Source organism: Coffea arabica, chromosome 9c, assembly GCF_036785885.1.
Source record: "Coffea arabica cultivar ET-39 chromosome 9c, Coffea Arabica ET-39 HiFi, whole genome shotgun sequence".
Lineage (NCBI taxonomy): Eukaryota > Viridiplantae > Streptophyta > Magnoliopsida > Gentianales > Rubiaceae > Coffea > Coffea arabica.
In genome coordinates, this window is record NC_092326.1 from 33106372 (window position 1) to 33131982 (window position 25611).

General features: G+C 34.2%; 1 protein-coding gene across 1 annotated transcript; it reads left to right on the forward strand.

Annotated features, from left to right (window-relative positions):
* Window positions 1-2476: 2476 nt before the first annotated feature.
* On the forward strand, window positions 2477-24726 carry LOC140014180 (uncharacterized). The gene is made up of 7 exons (XM_072064600.1): window positions 2477-2993; window positions 3036-3221; window positions 4702-4821; window positions 4907-5022; window positions 5076-5399; window positions 5490-6251; window positions 24439-24726. Exons 1-7 carry the CDS (start codon window positions 2477-2479, stop codon window positions 24724-24726), a joined length of 2313 nt encoding a protein of 770 aa, XP_071920701.1.
* Window positions 24727-25611: the final 885 nt, after the last annotated feature.

Below are 25611 nucleotides of genomic sequence, written 5' to 3' on the forward strand. Positions count from 1 at the left end.
TGAGGTACTTTTAATCTTGTAGTATCTATATAGAGGTACATTGACACCTTTTAGGAGGACTTTTTGTATTTGTTAGAATATAAGAAAATCACTCTCCATTCCTCTACTTCTTTCTCTAATATCTCCATTCATACTATAGTAGTTTATTTTATTAGTTTTACAATAGTAAGTAAGAGACCGAGACCTAATAACTTAAGTTTTTTTATCAGAGTTGGTTCCTAACTTATATATTGGACTCTTTGGTGGATTCTCTTGGGATATTTTTCTTTATCAAATTGGTATCAGAGATTCAAGTTGTGAGACTGGACTACTCATGGGCAAGTGAATTTTTCTCGGAATTGGACCGGTGAAAATTTTCTTCTTAGTAGTGGACCGAAGTGCTGAAGTGTTAAGAAATTTGGTTAGTGTTGGATTAGGTATGCCATGAGTTTGGCAGGAGGTCCGGTTGGTGTTAGACCATGGAACTAAGGGTTGCAGGGGTCCAGAATGCAGTTTGGATCATGAAGAAGAGTGGGTCCATGATTGGAAGAAAAAAGTGACCTTAGGTGTTAAGGTGGGCTTGTGTTGAATATTAAAAGTGGGTTTGGAGAAAAGCCATTAAATTTGAATTTAATGTAAGGGGTTACTCATGAAGGGGAGATTTGTTAGGTTCATGAGTAAAGGATTATATCCTACATTGGTTCGAGAGATAGAGAAAAAATACTTAATATATAAGTAAGGGTTCAAAACCTAATAGTTTAAGTTTTTAGGTCAGAGTTGGATTTCTAATTTTCATATTGCGCACTTTGGTGGGCTCTCTCGAAACGTTTTCCGTAACAAAACTAATACTAATGAAACAACAATGTAGAAGAGAGTAAAGCAAAGAGAAGTAGCCAAAAGTAGATAATTATTTTTCTATTAACTCAAATGATCAAAAGGTTAGAAAAGAGGTTAGAAAGACCTCTATTTATAGACAAAATATGATTAATGGTACACAAATATGGGGAACTAAATGGACATCCACATCAATTCTTTTGTCCATTCATATTCTAGGGAAACTCAATGAACATATATTTCCTTTAGTAATTTTATAACACTCCCTCTTGGATGTCCATTACATGAAGAATATGCCTCGTTAAAATGTTATTAGGGAAAATCCAATGAAAAGCAATCTAGTGAAAGAAAAAGAGTACACTAATCTTGTGTATTAATTTTTCCTTCTGATTCAAACATCATTTTGAGCTCTTTTAAGTTGATGCATTACAATCTTTTTCACCAATTTCTCAAATATTACAGTTGGCAATGCCTTGATAAATAAATTTATAAGATTTTCACTTTTCAATGTCTTCATTTAGGAGAGAAACTAAATTTTGTTAATAAATTCACTACAAATAGTATATCAAGTAATGTGCAATTAGTAAGATATATTAGTGCACAAATTGTAATAAGATATGGCATTTCAGGATCAAGTATCTATTGATCTTTCTCTCTTTTTCTCTAAAAGGATCCTTACTAGGATCAAGTGACTAGATATATTAGTGCACCAATTGTACTAATGTACAGTATTTTAGAAATAAGTATCTCTTCATATTTGCTCTTCCTTTAAAAGAATCCTTACTAAGATCAAGTGACTAGGCGACCACTGGGGTATTTAATGGAAGTACTTTATCCATGTAAAATTACTTCAATATCTTCTAGGTAATTGATGAATAAAAATATTATATGATCAATTTGTATATCAAGGCAAAATTTTATTTTTTCAAAATCTTTGATTTCAAATTCTATCTTTAAACATGCATCAATTTTTGGTAACTCTTCTAGAGTTTCAATCACATTGAAATTTAATACATCTAGTTTGAATACCCATTAGTATTCAACTGACTTTACACCTTTTGGTGTATGAACTATGGGTCCAAAAACTTTTTGTTTTGTTAGAGAATCTGATTCTAATGGGATTGCATTTTTTCATTTTGGCCAATCATTTCTACGCCGACATCCATCAACTATTATACATTAATTTCAATGATATCGAGTGCTACACTATATGTAAAAATATTATTTCTATTTGTTTAGGTTCCAAGATTTTTATAACGACAAAACTTATTGAATTTTCTATAATTTCATTCTCTTCAAGAGCGACCTCTTCAGGAGCTATTGAATATATCTAGATACGTGTGATATATTATACATCAATTATAGGGATTAGATAGCCTGATTATCCTAGATTAATTATAGGAAGTAGATAGCTAATTATTCTAGCTTGATTTTAGGATCTTGATAGCTTGATTTTACGATCTAGATTATTTCAATCTTGTATATATATGTCAGTTGTACTACTCACACAAAATAGAGGTGAAGGAATGTCATTCCAAAAACATCTTCCTCTCTTGCTTCTTCTCTTTCATGGTATCAGAGCTAGTGAGAAAAAAAGAAATTCGTTTTCTAATCATCTCACCCGGTGATTTTACCTGGTGATTTTCTTTAACCCAATATCGTTATGTCTACATCCGATACATCTATAACATCTACATCTAAATCCATAACTCCTCTCATGGCCAATCCATCTATTACTAGTTCTACTATTATTACTATCGAAAAACTAAAAGGCAGTAACTACTTTACTTGGGCTGCTGACGTTGAGCTATGGTTTATGGGACAAGGATATAAAGATCATCTTACTACTAAACCTGATGATACTATGACTGATCCATCCAAGTGGGAGCGAATCGATGCTCAATTGTGTAGCATGCTTTGGCAGACCATTGATTCTTCACTAAAGCAAATTTTCCGTCCACATAAGACTTGCTTTAGTGTTTGGGAGCAGGCCAAAGCATTATACACTAATGATATATCTCGTGTTTATGTTGTTTGTTCTGATTTGATGAGTCTCATTGCACCTCGAAAACTTGATATGCCTATGAGTTCTTACTTAGGCAGAATTCAAGGGGTCCTTTCCAATTTCAATGAGTTGCTACCCCCTGCTGCAACTCAACAGGAACAACTCTCTCAGCGAGGTACATTTTTTATGCTTTTGGCTCTCTTTGGATTACTTGCAGAATATTGTACCATTCGTGATCAGATTCTTGCTAGCCCCACAATTCCTACTTTGTCTCAAGCTTTTTCACGGCTGTTACGGCTCCCGGATGAATCAAAATCATCTTCGGAGACTATCGTTGTTGATTCATCAGCTTTGGCATCTCAATCCAACCAAAGAGGAGGTCGTGGACGTGACCGTGGTCGAGGTAGTTATAATGGTAACAAAAATCGACCCTACTGTGACTATTATAAAAAGGTTGGCCACACAGAAGATCGGTGTTGGCTCTTGCATGGACGTCCTCCCCAATAAGTGGCGAATATTGCTCAATCCGAACCTTGCGCAAGTTCAGAACCAACTCTCAGGCCCGAGTATGAAGATTTTGTGAAATGGTTTACAGCCAAACAGTCTTCCACACCTACTGCCTCAGTTGTACACACTAGTAATGTTAGCGCATGTGTCTCTCAATCTCCTTCTCTTGGCCCATAGGTTTTAGATTCTGCTGCCACAAATCATATTTCTGGTAATCCACAACTTTTCTCTTTCACTCCATAGTTTTACTTCTCTACCCAATATTACTCTTGCTGATGGCTCACAAACCCAAGCTAAAGGGATTGGCAAGGCTAACCCTCTACCTTCTGTGCCTCTCGATTCTGTTCTTTTTATACCCAATTGTCCTTTTAGTTTAGTATCTGTTCATTGTTTATGTCGTTCTCTTAACTTCTTAGTTACATTTGATGAGGAATCTATAATTTTACAGGATCGAGGTACGGGGCAGACGATTGGCACAGGGCGTGAGTCTCAGAGACTTTACCATCTGTTTTTACCAACACCAGTATCTTGTTCTGCCGTAGATGATCCTCTGCTAATCCATAGTCGTTTGGGTCATCCAAGTTTAAATAAGTTTTGAAAGATGGTGCCATCTATTACTATGTCTTCCTTAGAGTGTGCATCATGTCAGCTTGGAAAACACACTCGTAGTCATTTTCCGAAAAGCGCTAATAGTAGAGTTGAATCTCTATTTTTTTTGGTCCATACTGATGATATTTGGGGACAGAGTCGTGTTATTTCTACTTTAGGTTTTCAGTATTTTGTCACTTTCATTGATGATTATTCTCGTTGTACTTGGGTGTTTCTTATGAAAAATAGATCTGAAGTGTTTTCTATTTTTCAAAGTTTTGTCTCTGAAATTCAAACATAATTTGGTGTTTCCATAAAAATCTTACGTAGTGATAATGCACATGAGTATTTCTCCACCTATTTCAAGTCCTTTATGGAGACTAAAGGGATCATTCATCAATCATCATGTTCTCACACCTCACAACAAAACGGGATTGCTGAAAGGAAAAATAGATATTTGGTTGAAACAACACGTACTTTACTTCTTCATGCAAATGTTCCGTTACGTTTTTGGGGGGATGCCATTCTCACTGCATGTTATTTGATTAATCGCATGCCATCATCTGTCCTTAAAGATCAAGTTCCTTACTCTCTTGTATATCCTAATGCTCCACCATTTTCTATTTTCCCTCGTACATTTGGCTGTACATGTTTTGTACATGATTTCACTCCTGGAAAAGATAAGCCGTCTTCATGTGCTATCAAATATGTATTTTTGGGGTACTCTCGAACACAAAAATGGTACAAATGTTTTTCTCCTGATCTTAGATGATACATCATCTCTGCAGATGTTACGTTCTTTGAGTCTACTCCTTTCTTTCAGTTTAACAAGTCTGAGCATTCTACAATCATGGAGGATATTCCTGTTTCTACTTATTTTGTTCCTCTTACTCATGACACTGACATTAGTCAGCCTCCTAAAGAGTCCTTCACCCGCATCACCACCATTGCTCACTTACTAGAGACGCAATGTAAGGAATTGTCTTACTACAGTTCCAGATAATGGTGTTGGAGAATCTGCTGATGTCCCTGATGCCTCACGAACTATTCCAAGTTCGTCACCTACCACGATCTCTTCTCAGCCAGCTCACCCATTGCTGTCCGCAAAGGTATTCGTTCCACTCGCAATCAATGTCCCAACTATACTTGTCTCAATTATCAGCGCGTGTCTTCATCCTATTATGCCTTTTTGTCCTCTTTGTCGTCCATGTCTGTTCCTAAAACTATAGGTGAGGCTATGTCCCACTCTAGGTGGCGTCAGGCAATGATAGATGAAATGGCTGCTTTTCACTCCAATTCCACTTGGGAGCTAGTCCCACTCCCACCTGGTAAATCAACTGTTGGTTGTCGTTGGATTTATACTATTAAAGTTGGTCCGGATGGTCAAATTGATCGTCTTAAAGCTTGTCTAGTAGCTAAGGGTTATACTCAAATTTTTGGTTTCGATTATACTGACACCTTTTCTCCAGTGGCCAAGATGTCTTATGTTCGTCTCATCTTATCTCTTTCTGCTGTTCATCATTGGCCTTTGCACTAATTAGACATCAAGAATGCATTCCTTCATGGTGCATTGCAGGAGGAAGTTTATATGAATCAACCACCTGGTTTTGTTCTTCAGGGGAAGTCTAGTGGAATGGTTTGTCGACTAAAACGTGCAATCTATGGTCTCAAACAATCTCCTCGGGCTTGGTTTGGATGCTTTCGTGATGTTGTCCAAAAATATGGCATGATCCATAGTGAGGCTGATCATTCAGTGTTTTATCGTCATTCTCCGTCAAAAGACATCATTTATCTTGTCATTTATGTCGATGATATTATTATCACTGGACAGGATCATGATAGAATTACTCAGTTAAAGAACCACCTTTTTGGCCATTTCCAGACGAAAGATTTGGACAAGTTTCGTTATTTCTTGGGTATCGAAATTGCCCAATCCAAAGAAGGTGTTGTTATTTGCCAACGAAAATATGCATTGGACATTTTGGAGGAGGCAGGCATGTCAAATGCTAAGCCTGCCGAAACTCCAATGGATCCCAATATTAAATTATTTCCAGGACAGGGGGAGCCACTTAAGAATCCTGGAAAGTATCATAGGCTTGTGGGACGGTTGAACTATCTTACATTAATACGTCCTGACATATCTTTTTCTGTCTCAGTGATCAGTCAGTTTTTAGATTCCCCATGTGATACTCATTGGAATGCAGCTATCCGCATTCTCAAATATATCAAAGGAGCACCTGGCCAAGGATTGTTGTATACTGATAAAGGAAACATGCAAGTAATTGGTTACACTGATGCAGATTGGGCAGGATCACCTATTGATTGTCGTTCTACCACTGTGACGACTGGAAAAATTTCCTTATATTTTTTTTCTTAAAATTCCCTTTTATTTGGAAATTATTACTTTATAATAGCCCTACTACTCAATCACCCCATAATAAGTGCAAATGAACCTAGAAAGTAGGGTTTCATTTTTCGTGTTTTAAGTCAGCATGAATTAGGGTTTTACGCTTATCCGTAATGTGACTATCCGGTATAAAGTGTGGATCAAATTTAGTGATTAAAAGTGGATTTTAGATGATATTAAGTGTGTGATTAGAGGCGATAATAATAAATTAGTGAATTGTAAGTGAAAACCCTAGTATGTACGAGTTAAGGAAAAACGGCGAGAATTCGATATTTTTCTTATTCTCTAGCTCTTATTTTACTTCCGAGCAGACATTTTCTATACTTTCCTTTATTATATTAATTTTCTAGCTATTATTATAAGGGAATTAAGTTCCAAGACATTTTTCGCTATAAGATAGTTCATGTGACATGAGTAGTGTATTTTAAACGTGGGACCCGCTAGTGCGATACATGCGATATTTTTTAACAACTAGTTGGTGAACCATGGAGTTAATTGCAAAGTTTAAAAGTTATTTGGGCCATAGTGTGAGGCTTAGCAAAGTAAGATATTAGCAACCTTGAAGTTTCTAAGGTCTTCCTAAGCTTAAATTTGATTGGTGGAGGAAAAGTGACCTTTGACCTTAGCTAAAATATCTAGGATGTTAGTAAATGAGAAGGAAAACAAAGCAAAAACTCATAGAAAATAGAGAGAGGGGGCCGTGAGCCTTAGGAAAAACAAGAGGAAAGAAAACTTCAATTTCATCTTGGGTTTTGCTTGATTTAGTGAGAAAACAAGAAAACTAAACCGATTAAACTCTTCCTTTAGTTCTTAAGAAACTTTGTGTGGTGAAACTTTGGAGGGAAAGGTTGTGATTCTCTCTTGCAAGAAGCCTTGGTGAGGTATTATGGTTTCCTATCCTTTTCTTGCATTTAATCTTGTTCAAGTTTAGTTAGAAGCTTTTAATTTTGCCTTATGACAGTAAATTTGTTAGTTTGGAATGAGATGTTGGATATGGAGCCAGGGGTTTACATTCTCAGCTTTGATTATAGTTATCTACCTCTTGATTGATGTTATTGAGCTAGTAGTTGATGGATTTGATGATAGAGCACTTGTTAGATATGAATTTATAGAGTAAAGGTGCAAATTTCAGAATTGGGAAACCAAGCTACCCTGTTCTGCCCGGTTCTGGTTGACCACGATGGAGGCCGAATTAGGCTTAGTACAAAACATGAAAGTTGTAGAGAATGATATTTTATAACTGCCTGTAAATTTCAGCTCAATCCGAGCACTGTAGCATGTGAAAAGACAAAAATACCCCTGACTGCCATAGGAAGAACTTTAGGGACAGTTTTGACATTTCACCAATCTGACTGTGTCTTTTCACAATGATATGTACTGAACTAGTATTTAGCCAAAACATAAAAGTTGTAGTATTATGCCTTAGCTTTCCAATGCCACTAGAAACGCCTCAATCGGACTTCGAAAGCCTGAGTTATTGTCGTTTACGCATAGTGTGGTTAACTGACCTGTTTGTGAGATTCTGGTTCTGTAATTCAAAATTTTGACCTAGATACACTACAAACTGGACTAAGTGATCTTCATCAAAGTTGTAGCTCTCTGTCTTAGCTTCAAAATGGTATAAATTTCACCTCAATCTGATAAGCGTAGCCTCGGTTGTGTCCATTTACGTAAAACAACGTCAAATCTGTCTTTTGTTTCTTGACGCAAATTTCATTTCCGCACATGTTCCTAACTTGATTTTGTACTTGTGTGACTTTGAGCCTATGGAATGGCTATTGAAATGAGATGATTTTGTGTGTGACTTTGAGATTGATTGAGGAAAACAATAAAGCCATAAATGGTTGGAAAATAGGTAAATACAAAGGGCATATTGCCCAAATTTTCGCTCGAGAGCTAGGTAGATATACTTGTGACTTGAGCAAGGCTTGAAAGCGAATACCACTTGAACCATTTAGGATATTGGCGTCTTCTTTTATCGAGGTATATAAGTTAGAACTTAGCCGGAACTTGTACCCTTGGAAAAAATGAAATTTACGACTAATAGAAATACGTTTTCTTTGTCACTCCGACTCAAATGGAGATTTTAAAGTTTTACGAGTGAGCATAAGTTTTACAAATATTTTACTTATGTTCTTTGGTTTCAATGTACTCTTTTCACTACCAAAACCATATTTATATTTTGTACTAGTATGTATTTGAATTTTCTTTGAATCACTTAAATCTTTGATAGTTAAAGCATAATGTGTTCTTTTGATTATATTAGGGTTCATCGGTGGCTGACGGTATTATCCGGCAAGATATTTTGGATATTATTTTGCGTAAATAGGTGAGTGTTCTTTGTTTGTTATATTTTCATTGACTATATGGCTTGTTCTTGACTATATGGCTTGTGGTGGATGTATGATTACATGTTCCATGTGATCAATGACTGTTAAAATGAATTTTACTGGGCGAGTGTGTACTTTATCGCACTCGACCTAAATAAATATGAAATTTTCAATGATTAAATAATTAAATGTTAGTTGCTCATGAATGTAAGCCGTTTGGCTGAACTGGGCCCTTGCCCTTTGTTACCTGTTGACTCGAGCCAGAAGCGGATTCGGTCGGGCGATTTGGTGACTCTGGGTGAAAGTTGGTATACTCGAGTATTACCTTGTAGTCTAGTAGAGCCTGGCCAACGTCCAGGAGGGGGTGAATGAAATGAATGAACGAATGTCAATGCAAATGAGGGGTTTTACTTACAAAAACGCATTTTCAAATGATTGGAGGAATAAGGGAATGAAAGGAGAATGAATGAATGACTCCCTGTGAGCACGTATCCTTTTAATGAATGTTATTATTGCTTTATATTGTCATGTTTCTTACATTACTTGCTATTCATGGTTAATGCATTGGCTTTATTGCTTGATTACATGTTCGGAACCTCACTGAACTTTTAACTCATCCCTTTAGTTGTTTTCCTTAATAGGGAAAGGTGAGCCAGAACGGGAGCTTTGTGTAGACTAACTTAATCTAGATCTCTGAATTTTGTAATGGTTCTCGCCCTAGTGCTTGGCACGGGGTGGATGTATGACGAATTGAAAACCTTTGTATATTTGAGTTTGTACTCCCTTTTGAGATGGAAATGTATATAAGTTTTGCTCTAAGTTTAGGTTTGATATTATGTTTCTTTCTTGTGGTTTTATTTCGGATTTGATTGAGGTATGACTAAGTCCCGGCGAGAGTTGGACAGGCGGTCCGCGCAAACCCTTTGATTCGCCTTAGGGTGAGGTGGGGCTGTCACAACCACAGGCTATTGTATTCTGGTTGGTGGCAATTTAATATCTTGGAAAAGTAAAAAACAAGATGTGGTTTCTAGATCCAGTGCTGAGGCTGAGTATCGAGCCATGGCTATGGCTACATGTGAGCTAATGTGGCTTAAACAATTGCTCAATGAGCTGAATTTGGGGACTAGTGACCCAATGAAGTTGATTTGTGATAATCAAGCTGCACTCCACATTGCCGTCAATCTAGTCTTTCATGAGAGGGCTAAGCACATTGAAGTTGATTGCCATTTTGTTAGAGAAAAATTGATCTCCAAAGTTATTGAGACGGGTTTCGTTAATTCAAGTGATCAACTTGCAGATTTTCTTACCAAGTCCCTAAGAGGCCCTCGTATAAAATATATATGTGGCAAGCTTGGTGCATATGATTTGTATGCTCCAGCTTGAGGGGGAGTGTTGAATATATCTAGATACGTGTGATATATTATACATCAATTATAGGGATTAGATAGCCTGATTATTCTAGTTTAATTATAGGAAGTAGATAGCTAATTATTCTAGCTTGATTTTAGGATCTTGATAGCTTGATTTTAGGATCTAGATTATTTCAATCTTGTATATATATGTCAATTGTACTACTCACACAAAATAGAGGTGAAGGAATGTCATCCCAAAACATCTTCCTCTCTTGCTTCTTCTCTTTCAGGAGCGACCAATTCAGGAAGTTGAATTTTGTTCCTGACATTTACTTAATCTCTGGAGATATTTGAAATCAAGATATCTTTTGGTAGGCTAGGTTTAAACTCATTTATAGCACTTGTATGTGTCCTTTAGGGATACCAATTTTAATCAGAGTATTCCTAGTTGAAATTATTTAGTAACTCTTCTGGAATCTATAAATACATCCTATAATTAATTTGTAATTGTTTCCAAATAGGTAATCTTTTGAACTTCAAGTTCAAATTGTTTCATAAGAGGATCAAGTAAATTCAATACTATTTTTAAGTGATTTTCTTTTTTGGTTGATTATTTCCTCCCCTTAATATTGAGAATTATAGTTCATCACAATGTTCATAAATTATTCAATAAATAGATCACTCATTAATATTTGACGATGTTTAATTGTAGAGAGTGATCGATACATGACATAGTCATATATAATATAAAAGGGTATGTATGAGTACTTATTGACTCTTACAATCATGCAAAATTTCACTTTTGTCAAATTATAAATTCATTGGGATCAGTAAACTTTTGGTTTATTGTGAGTGATGATTTTGAATTAATTATAAACTAAACCTCGAATGGTTTGTGGTATAATCAAACTTTATTTCACTTTTTCTCTTAATATGATATCTATTTTGATAGGATATCAGTAAAATTCAGTCTATTTTTTCAAATATTAGAAGATAGTAATTCATTATTTATGTTAGCCTTTGATCCCTTAGAGAGAAATATAGTAACTCTTCTAAAGCCTTCAAGCAATCCTGCACTAGCATTTCTAATGTTGACATTAGAATTTCCTAGTTGTATCTTTGTGTGTATTCATTACACTATCAATGATAAAAGTATCATCATTACCATGTTAAGGATCCAAAATATTTTGCTTTTATTTCTTCTTTAGGAAGAAAGTACAATTATTACCATCTTAAATCTAACTAATCACAACATACCTTCAAGGTGTTTAAAGAAATTGGCCACATCAAGATATTGTGTCAATATCTTCAAAGTTATAATTTTGATTGGTCAAATGTATTTCAAGACATTTGCCTTCTTTTTCACTAATACATCATAAAGATTAACAAAATATTTAATCATGTTCTAGGTGTGGAAATAATCTTTTACATCGCATTAATAGATCTTCAGGATCTTTTTTTCAGTGATACTTCATAAAGACTAATAGATTAGCATTAGCATGTAATTTAGGATTCTTCTATTCTTGTCCTTTTTTCCAATATTATCCACTCCAGGGGATAATTTCTATTATTGCTATACTAATATACATATCTACTAAAACTATGGTCATGACCACAACCACAGCTAATATTTCAAAATTTAGTCGCATTTACTCCAGGAAATGAACTAGAGCTAATTGGTCAGATTTCAAAATTTGTTCAACTACAAGAAGGCATGTAATCAGTATAGAAGACTTCTCAATCTTTTTCTCCCATTATTGCTACTACATGAGCATAATCAAGGAATGAAGTGTGGAGAATATTATGTTTAACACATCTCATGAGTAATATTTGCTCTGTACAATCTGATTACGAAATAATTTTGAACATTGTAGAATTATGTTCATTAATTGATTGAAAATCTTGTAGCCTTAGGTAAATTTATCATATTGGACTTTTGCAAAAATGACCATCTTCAGGTGGTCAGATCTTTTTCTTTTAATTATTTTAAAGGACAACTAAATTCTAAAGTATCATTGATTTTTTATAATGATTTCTCTACGATCCATTGAACCGAGATGTATTTCAACATCTAGTATTCATGCCAAATAATTCTTCCAAGGATATCAAGAGGCACAAGTTTCAATTTTGTAATATTATTCAATAAAGAAATAAATTGAGTTCAAAAGAAAAAGGTTACCTCAAAGATTGCCCAAAAAGTATAGACTCGTACTCAATGATTGTTTAATGGTAAACACTTGTACTTCGTGATTAATCATAAGAAAATAAAATAAGTTTGTGGAAGAATCTTACCTCAAGGAGAGCTTAAGGATAGAAACATTTGTTCAATAATCATTCAAATTTGAGACTTGTACTTGATAGCTCAAAAGTAGAAACTTGTACTTGATTGCTCAAAGTTAAAGAGTTATACTACATCTTTACTCAAAGTTTGAGACTCACACTGATAATGTGATATAAAACTAATACTCCCTTCGTCCCATTGAAAGTGTCATACTTTTCTTTTTGGTCTGTCCCAAAATTAATGTCACTTACCATAATTGGCAATAAAACTTTCCCCCATTTCCATCTCATGCCCTTAAATATACCAGATTCTTTTTAAGCTTTTGATGGGCCCCATAAAACTACAAGAGTTGCACTGGTATGCGTGAGTCCTACAGCAAATGCAAACAATGGCGTGCAAGGTACTTTTCCAAAAAATGGCTGGAGACATTTTTGAAGTATGGTTCCCACACATCTTGTCATCCCTTCATTTTCTTTCTGCCACTCAATGGAGTAAATGCATAGAAGGGGCACGGCTGGAACTTAGACAAAAATGCAGCACTGTTGAAAAAAAGCTCAAGACCCGAAGTGCGACAATTATTTCGGGACGGAGGGGGTACTAATAAAGCAGCAAAATGCATAAGAGAGTTTTTTTTTATTTATTAAAAATTTTGACAGAGTTTCCTCTTATAAATGGACGAAAATCCCTGCCAACAAATCCAATCTCATGAAAATATCCACATGACAGTTATTTAATACAAATTTTTAGCTAAGCTATAGTAATTTTCTACAAAAATTAGAGAAACCTAAAGTGTCCATGATAATCTCCCCACGGACAGTAGCCGGCAAAGAACGAAAGTCGTCAAAAACTTCCTCTTGCTCTGAGTTTGTTCGCCTCTCTATAGCAATGGGTTATCTCACGGAAATGATGCTTGAAACTGAGCAATTCATCCACCTCCTGTTGCAGTCTCCAAGGGCAACCATGTGTCCCTTGGAGTATTTGCACCAAGACAAGTGAGTCAGATTCAACATGCAACTCTTGTAAGCTTCGAGCAACACAGAGCTGCACCCCAAAGAGTATGGCTTTGAGCTCCGCGTGTAAAATAAAGAAAAGTTTACAAAAGTAGACAAAAGTAAAGAATTATTCTTTTATTACCTCAAATGATCAAAAGGTTACATGAGATGTTAGAAAGACTTCTATTTATAGGCAAAACAAAATCAATGGTACATAAATATGAGGGAACTAAATGGACATCCTCATTGACTCTTTTGTCCCTTCATATTTTTTGGAAACTCAATGGACGTAGGCGAACTTAATAGATATACATCTCTTTTAGTTGTTTCATAACACGTTCTTTATTTTATTGTTGTGCTAGGTTTAATTCCCAAATTGATAGTAGAATTTTCTTTGCTTGTTCAAAAAATTATAAATTAAGACTATAGCATCTTTATGGTGTGCGACTGTATCTGTAGACATATTTAATCAAACTGTAAGAAAAAATAATGCGGAAATGCAAATACATATTTTATTTTTTACTTATCACCTTAACCATCCCACTTATAAGTAAAAATTTTTCTATGTTCAAAATTCAATCCCTCAACTAATTAAAAAATTAAGAAAATCAAAATTTATTTGTAGAAAAATGTCCATCCAATTCCCTTGGCTCATTCACCATAAATTAGCCGTTGCTTTCGGTTTGTTAATTTAGAAACTAAAACCTAGTGTGTTTGATTTATGTGTCGGAATTTTAAGTGATTCGCATTAATCAAATAATGGTTTTGTAACATAATGTATAACCAACTGCTTTAAGTTTAAGTATACACTATAGATGTATACATATTTTTTCTTCGTGAGTTTATTCTATAATGAAATTTCCACAAATTTGTAATTTTAAATGTTTTGATAGTTTTACAATATCCAAAATTGTCATCACTCACATTTACTTGTAGTTGAGTAAGAAGTACCTGTAGTTTGGCTTTGGCCATCTTTTCCTTCCACAAAGCTCATGGAGCTTTCGGTTTGCACCTTCAATCTCGGTAGCTCTATTGACTTCACCTATAATGCCCCTACCAAACTTTTCATTGGTTTTGTAAGATAATTTCTGCACAGCAGCCTTTGCTGCATGGAGCTCTGCATTTTCTTTTTGCTCAAAAGAAATTAAGACAACAAATTGCCCATAGACATAAACACTTGCAATGCTTTTCTCCCCTTTTCTCCAATGTCTTATATCGGCTTGCTTTCCATCTTTTTGGCACAATTCAAATAGCAATGTTATTGGCACAAGTGTGACAATTGGCTCCAATAGGCGCCTAACTATCTGAACCCAACAAAGGCACAAACCTTGAGAAATTTACGAGGAACCAAAACATTCTGTAATTAATAATAGCTTCCCATATGTTCAAGAATCTAAGACAACGAGGAGGCCTAATCCAACGCCATCTACTTTGAATCATCAAAACCTCACTGGAAGCATGGAGGAATAGTTTTCTAAATTAGTTCATACAAAATTCATGATTAGTAGTGTTGGTAAAATTTTTTTTGTTTGGAAAATTATGGAAATGAAAACTCTTTAGCTTTTAAAACACCGTTTCTTTTGTATAATTTGCTGAAATTTCATTGTCCTAATATTGGTATAAACATCCAACAAGGCAAGGAATCATTTTAACACATCCCATACTTCAATGTTGTAACAATGGTCTAACATTATCATGTTTAATCAAGGGGGAGGACATCACAAATTATTGGTTTAGTTGCATAAAGAACTAAACTCTATAAACAGGACTACACAGCAATATCAAGATAAATCCAAATATTGGCCCAATTGCAGAAAGAATCCTATTTAGGAACAACTCTATAAACAAGACTAGGCAACAACATCAAGGTAAATCATGAAGAAAGAACTTCATGCTTTATCATGGATGATTGTAACTCCTGCACAGAAAGTAAATTTGCATTACCATTTCACTCTGACATTGGTTGGTTCTAAGAGTTAAAAAGCTTCTGCATTTTGCTGATAAGGACTTATCTTGATAGCTAGAGGAGTCACAGTCATAGATTTGAGGGGACTCTTGGACAATTGAGGTGTTTTCCTTGGTAATATCTTGCTGTTTTCTATTTGCTTGTGTCAGACTAGAATCGGAATCCGTTTAGTTGTATGATGAGGTTTTTGCACATATGTTTGAAGCTTACTAATGGTAGAATGGAGGATCAGATTAGAAAATACAACTTCCAGTGTAGCACTAGGATAGCAGGTGACGAATTCTGTATATAGTATTTGGGACTTGGGATGACTGCAATAATGTCATTGTGAGTTTTTTGACTGTATTCGAGCAAGATGTTGTCGATATTTTAACATTTTGTCTTTATTTCAGCTACTTGTACATATAGGTTTCTGAATTTTATCAGAGATTTTGTTATACATGGATAACTATTCAGTAAGGGAAAAAATGGAACAAAAATCTAAATAAGATAATGAGTTGCGGGTTTTGCTCACCCAATCTTGTTACATGATAAATGATAATTGGTTCTCACTTAGATCCTCAAGATTTATTAATTAAATGATTATAAATGGATTCGATAAATTTCATTCATCATCCAACCAATTACGAATCATTTTATCTATATTGCCACCTTTAGCCAACATAGTGAATAGTGGTGAATGATGAATGACAATATTTTAAACAAACATAGTGAGTTGTTGAGTGGATATCAATGGGAAAGGCCAAAATGTGGGTGATAGGGAAAGTTTCATACCATTATTTTTCATTTAACTTCCAATTTTTGCACGCTTATCCAAATCTCTAACAATGCTTGGTAGTCTTTGAATTGGTAGCATATGAGAAACAAAAATATCATTTTGTACTTGACCTTGTTTGTTGTCGATATCCTTGTATTTGTGCGGATAGTAAGCTTTCAATAATGGTATACATTTTGTCCCTTAAATTTGTTCGTACTCCGTAGCTTTACTTTGTTCAATGTTTCAGTATGTCACCCTTTTTAGGTGTATAGACACTAAGCTTCCAATGATATATACGCTTTGCCCCTTCAGTTTAGTTGTATTGTGGAGTTTTGTTATGTTGAATGTTTTGATATATTCTCATACTTCAATCTAACATTTTGAAAATAACTTATAAATTTTTATGTTTTGACTAATTATACATTTGCAGATTGTAGATACATGAAACTTTTGGATCTATTGTAGTATTTGACATACAAATTATGAAATACATGGAGCTCATATGTTTGCTGGTGACTTTCAATTTAACAAACCAAATAATAGTTAATTATCCAAATAAATTATGCTAAGAAAACACATACAGTTCGCATTGACTGTAGTTCCTTCTTTTTGCTATTTGGTATTCCTCATTCTTTTCCAAAAAATAGTAATATATTATGTTAATACTTTCCAATATAGGGGAAAATTTTATACACAGCATACGCATACATACACATAATTGTCAAAACATGAGCTTGATATAAATGTATACTGATTGATTTGAACATGAGATTGATATTAGTAAACAGCACAGATGTGAGCTTTGTGTGGTCTGGGCCCAAACCAACAAATGAGTTTTTTTTCGTTTTGGACTGATTCAACCTTTTTAAATGGGTTCACAGTCTCAATCCACCGGCCTAACTTTTTATGAATTAAATTTGACCAAGAAGATATATATAATTAACTAGTAAAGCCAAAACAGTATAAAATTTACTTTTTCTTTTAGCAGGGGTAAATCGAACTAAAATTTTAGTGGGCCAAATTAGTCAAAAAATCAATTTATTAATAATAGGGGTAAATTAGTCCAAGATTTGCTTAGTTGTTAAAATGGGAAGTTACTTCAAAACATAAAAAGTTTTTTATTTGTAGGGGCAAAATTGTCCATAACTTTAATTATTTCATTAATATGGGCAAATGAGTAAAAATTAATTTTGTTGATAATGTAGGCAAATTAGTCCAAAATTATGGTATATCATTAATATGATTAAATTAGTTCAAAATTTAATCTTTTATTAGTTGGGGCAAATTCATTCAAAATTTTACTATGTGATTAATAGGGAAAATTAGTCCAAAATTTAGATAATATTATAGCTAGACAGTAGGTTTATATAGTTGTTAGACAAATACTTGAGTAGACCCGGTCTATGTAGACCATGTGGCCCAAATTTTGTCACATCTTCAAATTTTGCCAAATCTATCAAAGTTTTTGCCTAGTTGTTAGAACAAAGCATTGTTCTATTAGTAGCAAATAAGTTCCAATTGTTATCATCCCACCCCTTACTCATTTTGCCTTTTACTCATTTTGAGATAACTCATACCACCTCCCCCCACTGCCAATGTGATTATTTTACCCCCATATACAGGATTAATTCGATTAGGTGGGATGTATCATCCCATACATAAACAGCAACCAAACATGGGATGATATGGGATTATGTTAGCCCATGAACCAAACAAACCTGAGATCACTTTTGTATTTTTGCTTGACGATTAGAAAAAAAAAGATAGGGTCAATCGCAAAATGCACCTCTAAACTATATCAGATTTTTTATTTACTCCTTAAACTAATCAATTGTTGTATTTTACTATCTTCTATTACTATTTTATTGTAGATTGCTCAAAAGAAGTTTATATGACAATTTTGTCCTAATTGAAATAAATAAACTACCCAAATTGTCTATCTCTTCTTGTACATAGCATCAATTCACAATAACTCTATCAAAAATTACGAAGCTCTACAAGGCTACCCCACTCAAATTGATGATTCTTCAACCCTAAATCTTGCAAACCCATTTCTCCTTCCTAGAGTGCCTTGTCTTCAAGTCCCTATCCCCCCCAATATTCCCATATCGCACCAAATCTTATTTGTCTTTGAAATTTCATATCAACCAACACTCACGGAGCATGTTCCTCTTTGATTCACGAGGCCTCCAATCGGGTCAATCCTTTAATCTACATTTGACTTCTTCATGTCAGCTTTATTTGTTATTTTTTTCATCTTGTTGTTGCTAAATATAGCAATTAGATTGGAGGTAGATTGGCTCATAACATGATAAGATTGTGTCTTGGATTTTGGTGTCTGGAAATTTGGCATGGCTTTTTAATGTTTATTTTCAATTTTCTCGTATAGTTATGATAGGTTTCATTGTTGATCTACATTGATATTGCTCGGTTGTTGTATGTCGTTCATTGTTTATAATTTTCTTGTACCTTCCATTTCAATGGTGCTTGCTTGTCATGGTGGTGTAGCAGTGTCAGTAATGGTATAGCAATGCTAAAAGTTGAAAGAAAAGAAAAAAAAAAATGAGAGAAGGAGCAATGAAAAAGGGAATAAAAGAGAGCTAAGGGGTATTCTATGCAACAGAATTTTTGTAAGGTTAATTTTGCTCTTTTGGTTGAAAATTGCTTTTCCTCTTCTCTTGAAAAAGTTAAAGGGATTTGAGAGAATATCAAATTTTTCGACAGATCTCTCAAGGTTATATAAATATAATTAAGAATTTGAGTTCTTGTAAATCTTAATTTATATTTTATATGTAATTTTAATTCAATTTCAAATTCTTAGTATAGATCTAAGTATCTATATATCTAAGATTAATTCCAAAAGCCCCCTCACCAAAAAGCCTTCTTCTTACTTTACCTCCTCCAATGTTCAATTGCATCAATTTTGTCCTTGTTATATTGTAATTTTACCAATCAGGTCTAATTAACATAGGAAGCCCATTTTAGGTTTAAATTGACCATGTGCCTTGCACAAACTTTTGTGAATAAATGAAGTTACTCGAAATAAACTCAATTGTTTTGGGCTTTAAAAATATTTATGTATGTTCAAAAAGGAAAAAGAAAAAAAAAGTTGAAGTTGACCTCATTATCACCTCCACCTGCGGCCTTAACTTAGTGACTAAAGTTGAGATATCAGAAATTAAAAAATCTGAGTTAAATTCCCCCTTCCCTCTCCCTGTTTTTTTATTATCACCCTTTCCCTTCCAAGGAAAAGGTTTCCTTCATCTCTTTAGGTGGAATTCCTAATATCACCGTGCTAGATTATGCTATACCATCAATCTCCCTTTTCCCAGTAAAATTGCTACTAATGAGTACAATCAAATAGGACCTACAAGCAAATCTTATAGCCAATGACTCAATCTAAAGACTAACAGTGGAATTGTCCCTTTGATTTCTGTTTTTAAAACCAAAGCAAAAGTCACATGAGAGAGTTTATGGGAGTAATTTGGTCTGAACATGACGTGCTTTCATGCAAATTGAGCTTGATTAGGAAAAACGTAATAGCACAAGAGGGAGATGGACGAAATTGGGCGTTCAAGGAGTAAGTAAAACGGGGATATTGAGGAGGGACATTTGAATAAGTGAATAACCCATATATCTATCGTTTCGTTTGGATTAATTGTTTTTTAAGGTGTTTTTGAAATATTTTATTGTAACACTGTATATGAAAAACTTTTACTGTAAATATATTTTTTGTGATATTTTTGGAGGAGTTTTTAAAATATATTTTGGGACAAATTTTAAATAAAATAATTTTATGTTACTTTTTAAAAATCAATACTACCACTCAACCACTACCGCCAACCCTCTTCCTCTACCTTCTCCTCCCTCTTCCTCTTTTCTTTTCCCTCTTCCCCTTTCCTTTCCCTCCCACTCTCATGACCAGATTGAGGGGGAGACGGTGGGGGGGAGAGGAGGAAGGGGAAGGGAGGAAGGAGGTGAAAGAGGGAGGGGGTGGCGGTGGTGATAGGTGGAAAATGTTGTAAAATTTATTTTATTTTATTTTTTTATATTTTTGAGTTATTTTTGATATATTGTATGGATGATATATTTTTTGAATTATTTTTTTATATATTATTGTGGTATTGTGTTTGAAAAATTAATTTTTTAAAAAATAGTCGAATCCAAAAGGAGACATGTAAACTGTGATGGAAGACCCGCGCAAGGCATGGGTGCTTGGTGCATGTCTGTTGCATATTAAGCTTAGTATTTTTTTAAAAAAATAAGATAACTATTCATGGCACACTAATTCTTCTTTTTTGATTTTTCATCAAGTGGATAATACTTTGAGTTCGTGGCACTTCTCCAATATCTTTGATCGTTATATAAATGGTGGGATACAATTTAATGCCTTTTGAATACATCAGGTTATATAGTAGGAAGACGTCAAGGATTTAAATGATGAAGACAAGGGGAAGAAATTGAAATCATTCACATCTTTTCGTAAGCGACCCAGCTAAATATCTTTCTTTATATACAATTTGTTTGAAGAGCTACAAAATCAAGAAATGGAAATAAAAGTTCCAGTTCCTGCTTTTAGAAGTCCTTACAGGATATTACACAATGAACAACGCAAAGTAAGAAATCATTACAAACGTCTTGGCAGATTTGATTCCTCACCATTCTTTGCCATAATTCCACAATGGACAGATCGCTTTGTCCGGCAAAACAACAAACAGCAATAGAAATTAGTATCCTCAACTTAAAACTTTTTTTTAAGCAATCAAGGAGACTTTAGTTTAGTGACTAAGGTTGAGACTCTAGCAATTAGAAGTCCTGCAAAACGACAAACAGCAATAGAAATTAGTATCCTCAACTTAAAACTTTTTTTAAGCAGTCAATGAGACCTTAATTTAGTGGCTAAGGTTGAGACTCCAAGAATTAGAAGTCTTATGTCCCCTACTCACTTCTTAAATCCTACATCTTCCCTATTAGAAATATATTTTTAAGACTTCACTTTAAGCTGGCACAAAATTTTCTTCATATCATGTCTTTTTTGTCCTACCTTTCTACCTTTCCCTTCTCAAATTAGCAAAAAAAAGAAAGTTGCAAACACAGTTTTTAATTTCATAGGTGAGATATATGGAAAGAGAAAAACCCAAAGTAAATCAAAAGGGAACATAACTAAGAGCTTAAGAAAAGTCAAATGAAAAATCTCATTAAACTATGAAAGAAACGAGAAAAGGGAAAAATATCATTTAAGATCTAGATGATGAATGCAATTTAGAAGTTGATTCTTTAACTACTACCTTGAAACATTCTTGCAACTGTGTCATGATTCAAGAGTATAAAGAATATATCATAGCAAAAGGAAAAAATTTTTGCAGTAGCCAGTCTTAGAAAGCATCAAAATCAAATAAAGCATCCATAAGACCAAATGCAGCGAGGAATGAACAAACCATTTTTTGAAAGATATGTAAATGTATATGATTTTATCACAAAACACCATTCTCTTCAAAAACATCTATTTGCCTTGGTCATGGGCATTTTGTGTACTTAACTGCCAATGCTCAATGTCACCCATGAATTGAAATTCAACTTTTACCAAATTGCATGCCAACTGTCCAAGTAAATGTTGGAATAGGGATGGACATACATGAAGTTTACCTACATACTTGGTATTGCTTCGGTAGTATTCGAAAGCATATAACGAAACGAGCATGATAGTAAATTTCCATTTCTTTTCCTGCTTTAAAAGAAGGGATAATTTCAGAAACCTCAACCTTCTCAGTGGTTTTTGACTATTTCATTGGCCTCCATTTAACTTTTAAAAATTACACTAACCTCTCTTGAGATTTATTATCTTGTAACATCTAGGCCTAACCAACAATTAAAAAGTGATATTAGGAGAAAGAAAATAATATTATTCCACCATTGGCTCTCATCTATTGAATTGTTTAATTAAACTAATATTCGCCCAAATATTAAAGAAAACACTAGAATTTACTGTTTATCATCAAGGATTAAATCACACAGGGCATCAAAAATAGTATATCATTCTGTATATTTCACTCAATATAAGATCCAAATTACTCTTTTCAATTACAAACTCATTGTCAAATATGATCAACAACAAATAATCAAAAAAAATGTAACCAAAATATTACAAAGAGCGAACTTTAATATAATAAAAAGTTTAGTAACAAACTTTAATGTGTTGACAAGAATATTTATGATGTTAAAGTTTGTTTTCTATAATATTTTGGTTGCAAATCTTTTGATTAATTGTTGTTGATCATGTTTGACAATGGGTATATAATTGAAAAAAGTAATTTGGATCTTATATTAAGTGAAAAATATAAAATGGTATCCTATTTTTTGATACCATGTATGATTTGATCCCTAATAATGAACAGTAAATTTTAGTGTTTTTCTTTAATGTGTGGGTTGGTATTAAATTAATTAAATAATATAGTATATGAGGGACAATGATGGAATCATATTATTTTCTCTCTTTTAATATCGATTTTTAATTATTGATTGGATTAAGTGTTACAAGATAATTAACCTCAACAGAGATTAGTGTAATTTTTGAAACTTGGAATGAGGCCAGTGAACCATGAAAGAGGTAAATGTAATTAACCTTATATATTATGCAATATCACAATTGAATGTATTCGATCCCCAATCTCTATATAAGTAAATCTCATAAACACTTACAGTGTATGCACTGTCACAATTAGATGAACAACGCATATATAAAATTTGGATTTCAAATCCAAATTCAAAGTTAGTGTCAAGCATAGTGATAATGACTGTGTACATGTAGAAGATTAATCCTATAAATAATAGTAGTTTAACTATGACATCCTACAAATGAAGGGCATCAGTTCCATAATAAACCATGCCTATTATTTTTTTTATTTTTTTCCATAATTTTTTTATATTACAACTAGATCTCTAAATAATTTTGTAATTCTCAGTTAACTTGTTATTACTGACATCTTTATAGTACGAATTGTTCTAATTCAATTTGGAGTTAGAAATAGCAAACTTGTTATATCTAGCAAATTTTGATCCCCATCCTGAGCACGTTTCACGCGCGAGCGCGCGCACACACACACACAGATATATATATATATATGTGTGTGTGTGTATATATGTATGTATGTATGTATATAAAATTGTGGCCTCATGCGTTGCATGAGGTTGCCCAATTATGTCTAATTTGGGAATGGACCAGTATTTTTATTACATATTTTACACAGACAAATGGAGCACAAAATCTTCAGTTGGCAGGCAACTATCACCACTCCAGTTTTAGAATGTCTAGTTAATTGCAGATGTAGCAAAACCAGCGAATCAATGAAAAATTGTACCCAGCTCCTTGCCAAGAAATTGTTGTACCAGGAATCTACATTCCCATTTAGAAACCCGTATAAATTCTAATTGGCAACATATAATAAAACAATGTTCAGTTCTCTATATGATAAGTTGTTGAATTGGCTATTCTAATCCTTCCCTAAGTGGATGCTCTATTTTTTGTCATGTGGCCAAATACAATATTCTATTTGAGTTAGCTTTTAAGTATTTTTGTAGCTTTTAATTATTTTATTTTTGGTAACAATCAATTTTTCTTTATTTTTTCACCCACTTATTTTCTTTTCCTTTTTCACATTCTTAATTATAGCAACTATATAAACTTTCAATCAATCATTTAATTTCTTACTTTACATACATTTGCATTAATTACGCCTTTCTAAAACCTTTTTGTCAATGACCTCATAATTTTTTGGGAGAATTGTAATTTTGATCTCCAATCTATAGTGTATGTGCAGAATTATCCCCAATCTATTTCGAAAATCAATTTTGGTTCTCAATCTATTCAATTGTGCTCTAAAGTGGACAATTGACTGAATCTCTTCAATTTCAATCGAAACTAAGTTACGTGAGATTACGTGCCGGTACCTAAAACCCCTTTTTCAATTTTTTAATTTCTAAAATACGTTTTTTTAATATTTTCAGCTTTCTCTTGCCTTTTGTCTTATTAAACAAAGACATGAAATGGGTAATCTCACAATCCAAATTACTCCTCTTGTTGGCTGCCGCCTTCAAATCCCCAGAACCCACAGCACGAGTAAGAAGCTCAGCTTGGCCTCCCAGTCCAAGTCTCGTTCTTGCCTCCATTAGTAATGGAGATAATCTGCAATCAACGTCCGAGGCGGACCCAGTTCAACTCTCCTGCACAAACAACAGGAGCAACAGCAATACTACTTCATAAGCAAGCAAGCAAGCAGCCGAGAGAGAAGAGCGGATGATAATAATTGGAAATCAAAGGGATTATACGGACCAAATCATCAAAGGGATTATACTGGTAAGTACATTCTTTCCCTATTAGCCATTCTTCACCATTGAACTGGAATGAGCATTCAATTGAACCACTAGTATATTATTGGGGTAGGTCATGCTTACGGCCGGAAGAGACACTTCATCAGTGACTATAGAATGGGTCTTGTCTCTTTTGCTCAACCATCCCGAGGTGCTAGAGAAAGCTCGAGCTGAATTGGATGCTCAAGTAGGGACTGATCGATTGGTCGACAAACATGATCTATCCAATCTTCCTTATCTTCATAATATTCTTTTAGAAACACTTCGGTTGTACCCAGCAACACCAATGCTAGTGCCACATGAATCGTCCGATGACTGTAAAATTGGGGGATACAATATTCTGCGAGGCATACTTTTGTAGTTAATGCATGGGCAGTTCACAGGGACTCAAACGTTTGCGATGATCCAACAAGCTTCAAGCCACAGAGATTCGAAGGCTTGCAAGTTCAGCCATCAAAGCTGATTCCATTTAGGATGGGAAGGAGATCTTGCCCTGGCCTAGCACAACTGGTGCTGGGTTTGGCCTTGGGATCTCTAATTCAGAGTTTTAATTGGAAAAGAATTAGCAAGAAGGAGATTGATCTGGCTGATGGGACAGGAGTGTCCATGCCAAAAGCTAAGCCACTAGAAAAAATGTGTTTTAGAAATTAAAAAAATTGAAAAAGGGGTTTTAGGTGCTGGCACGTGATCTCAACGTGACTTAGTTCTGATTGAAATTGAAAAGATTCTGTCAATTGTCCACTTTAGCACAAAATTGAATAGATTGGGGACCCAAATTGATTTTCGAAATAGATTGGGGATAATTCCGCGCATACACTATAGATTGGGTGTGACAGCCCACCTTCCCCTAGGGCGTACCCCAGGGTTCGGCGGACCGCCTGCCCAACTCTCGCCAGGACTCAGTCGATCACTACAATCCTCAAATATATTACAATATAAATCTCAAATATTACATCAAATGTTCCCACAATTACACATCCAAGTCTCCAATAATTACATGTCATAAGCGAAGCGAAAACAATTTCCAACTATACATAAAATGATTCCAAATCCAAATTGTACAAAATATAGGCCATCCATTCACGTGAATAAGCACAACAAGCCCTTTCTTCACCTTGAGCCCTGTGGAGGGGAATAAAATATTTTTTGGGGTGAGCTAGAAGCTCAGCGAGTAACCAGAAAAATCAGTAATCAAATCGATTTCACAATAGTTCGTTTCAATGATGTCATATATCAATGATGTCAT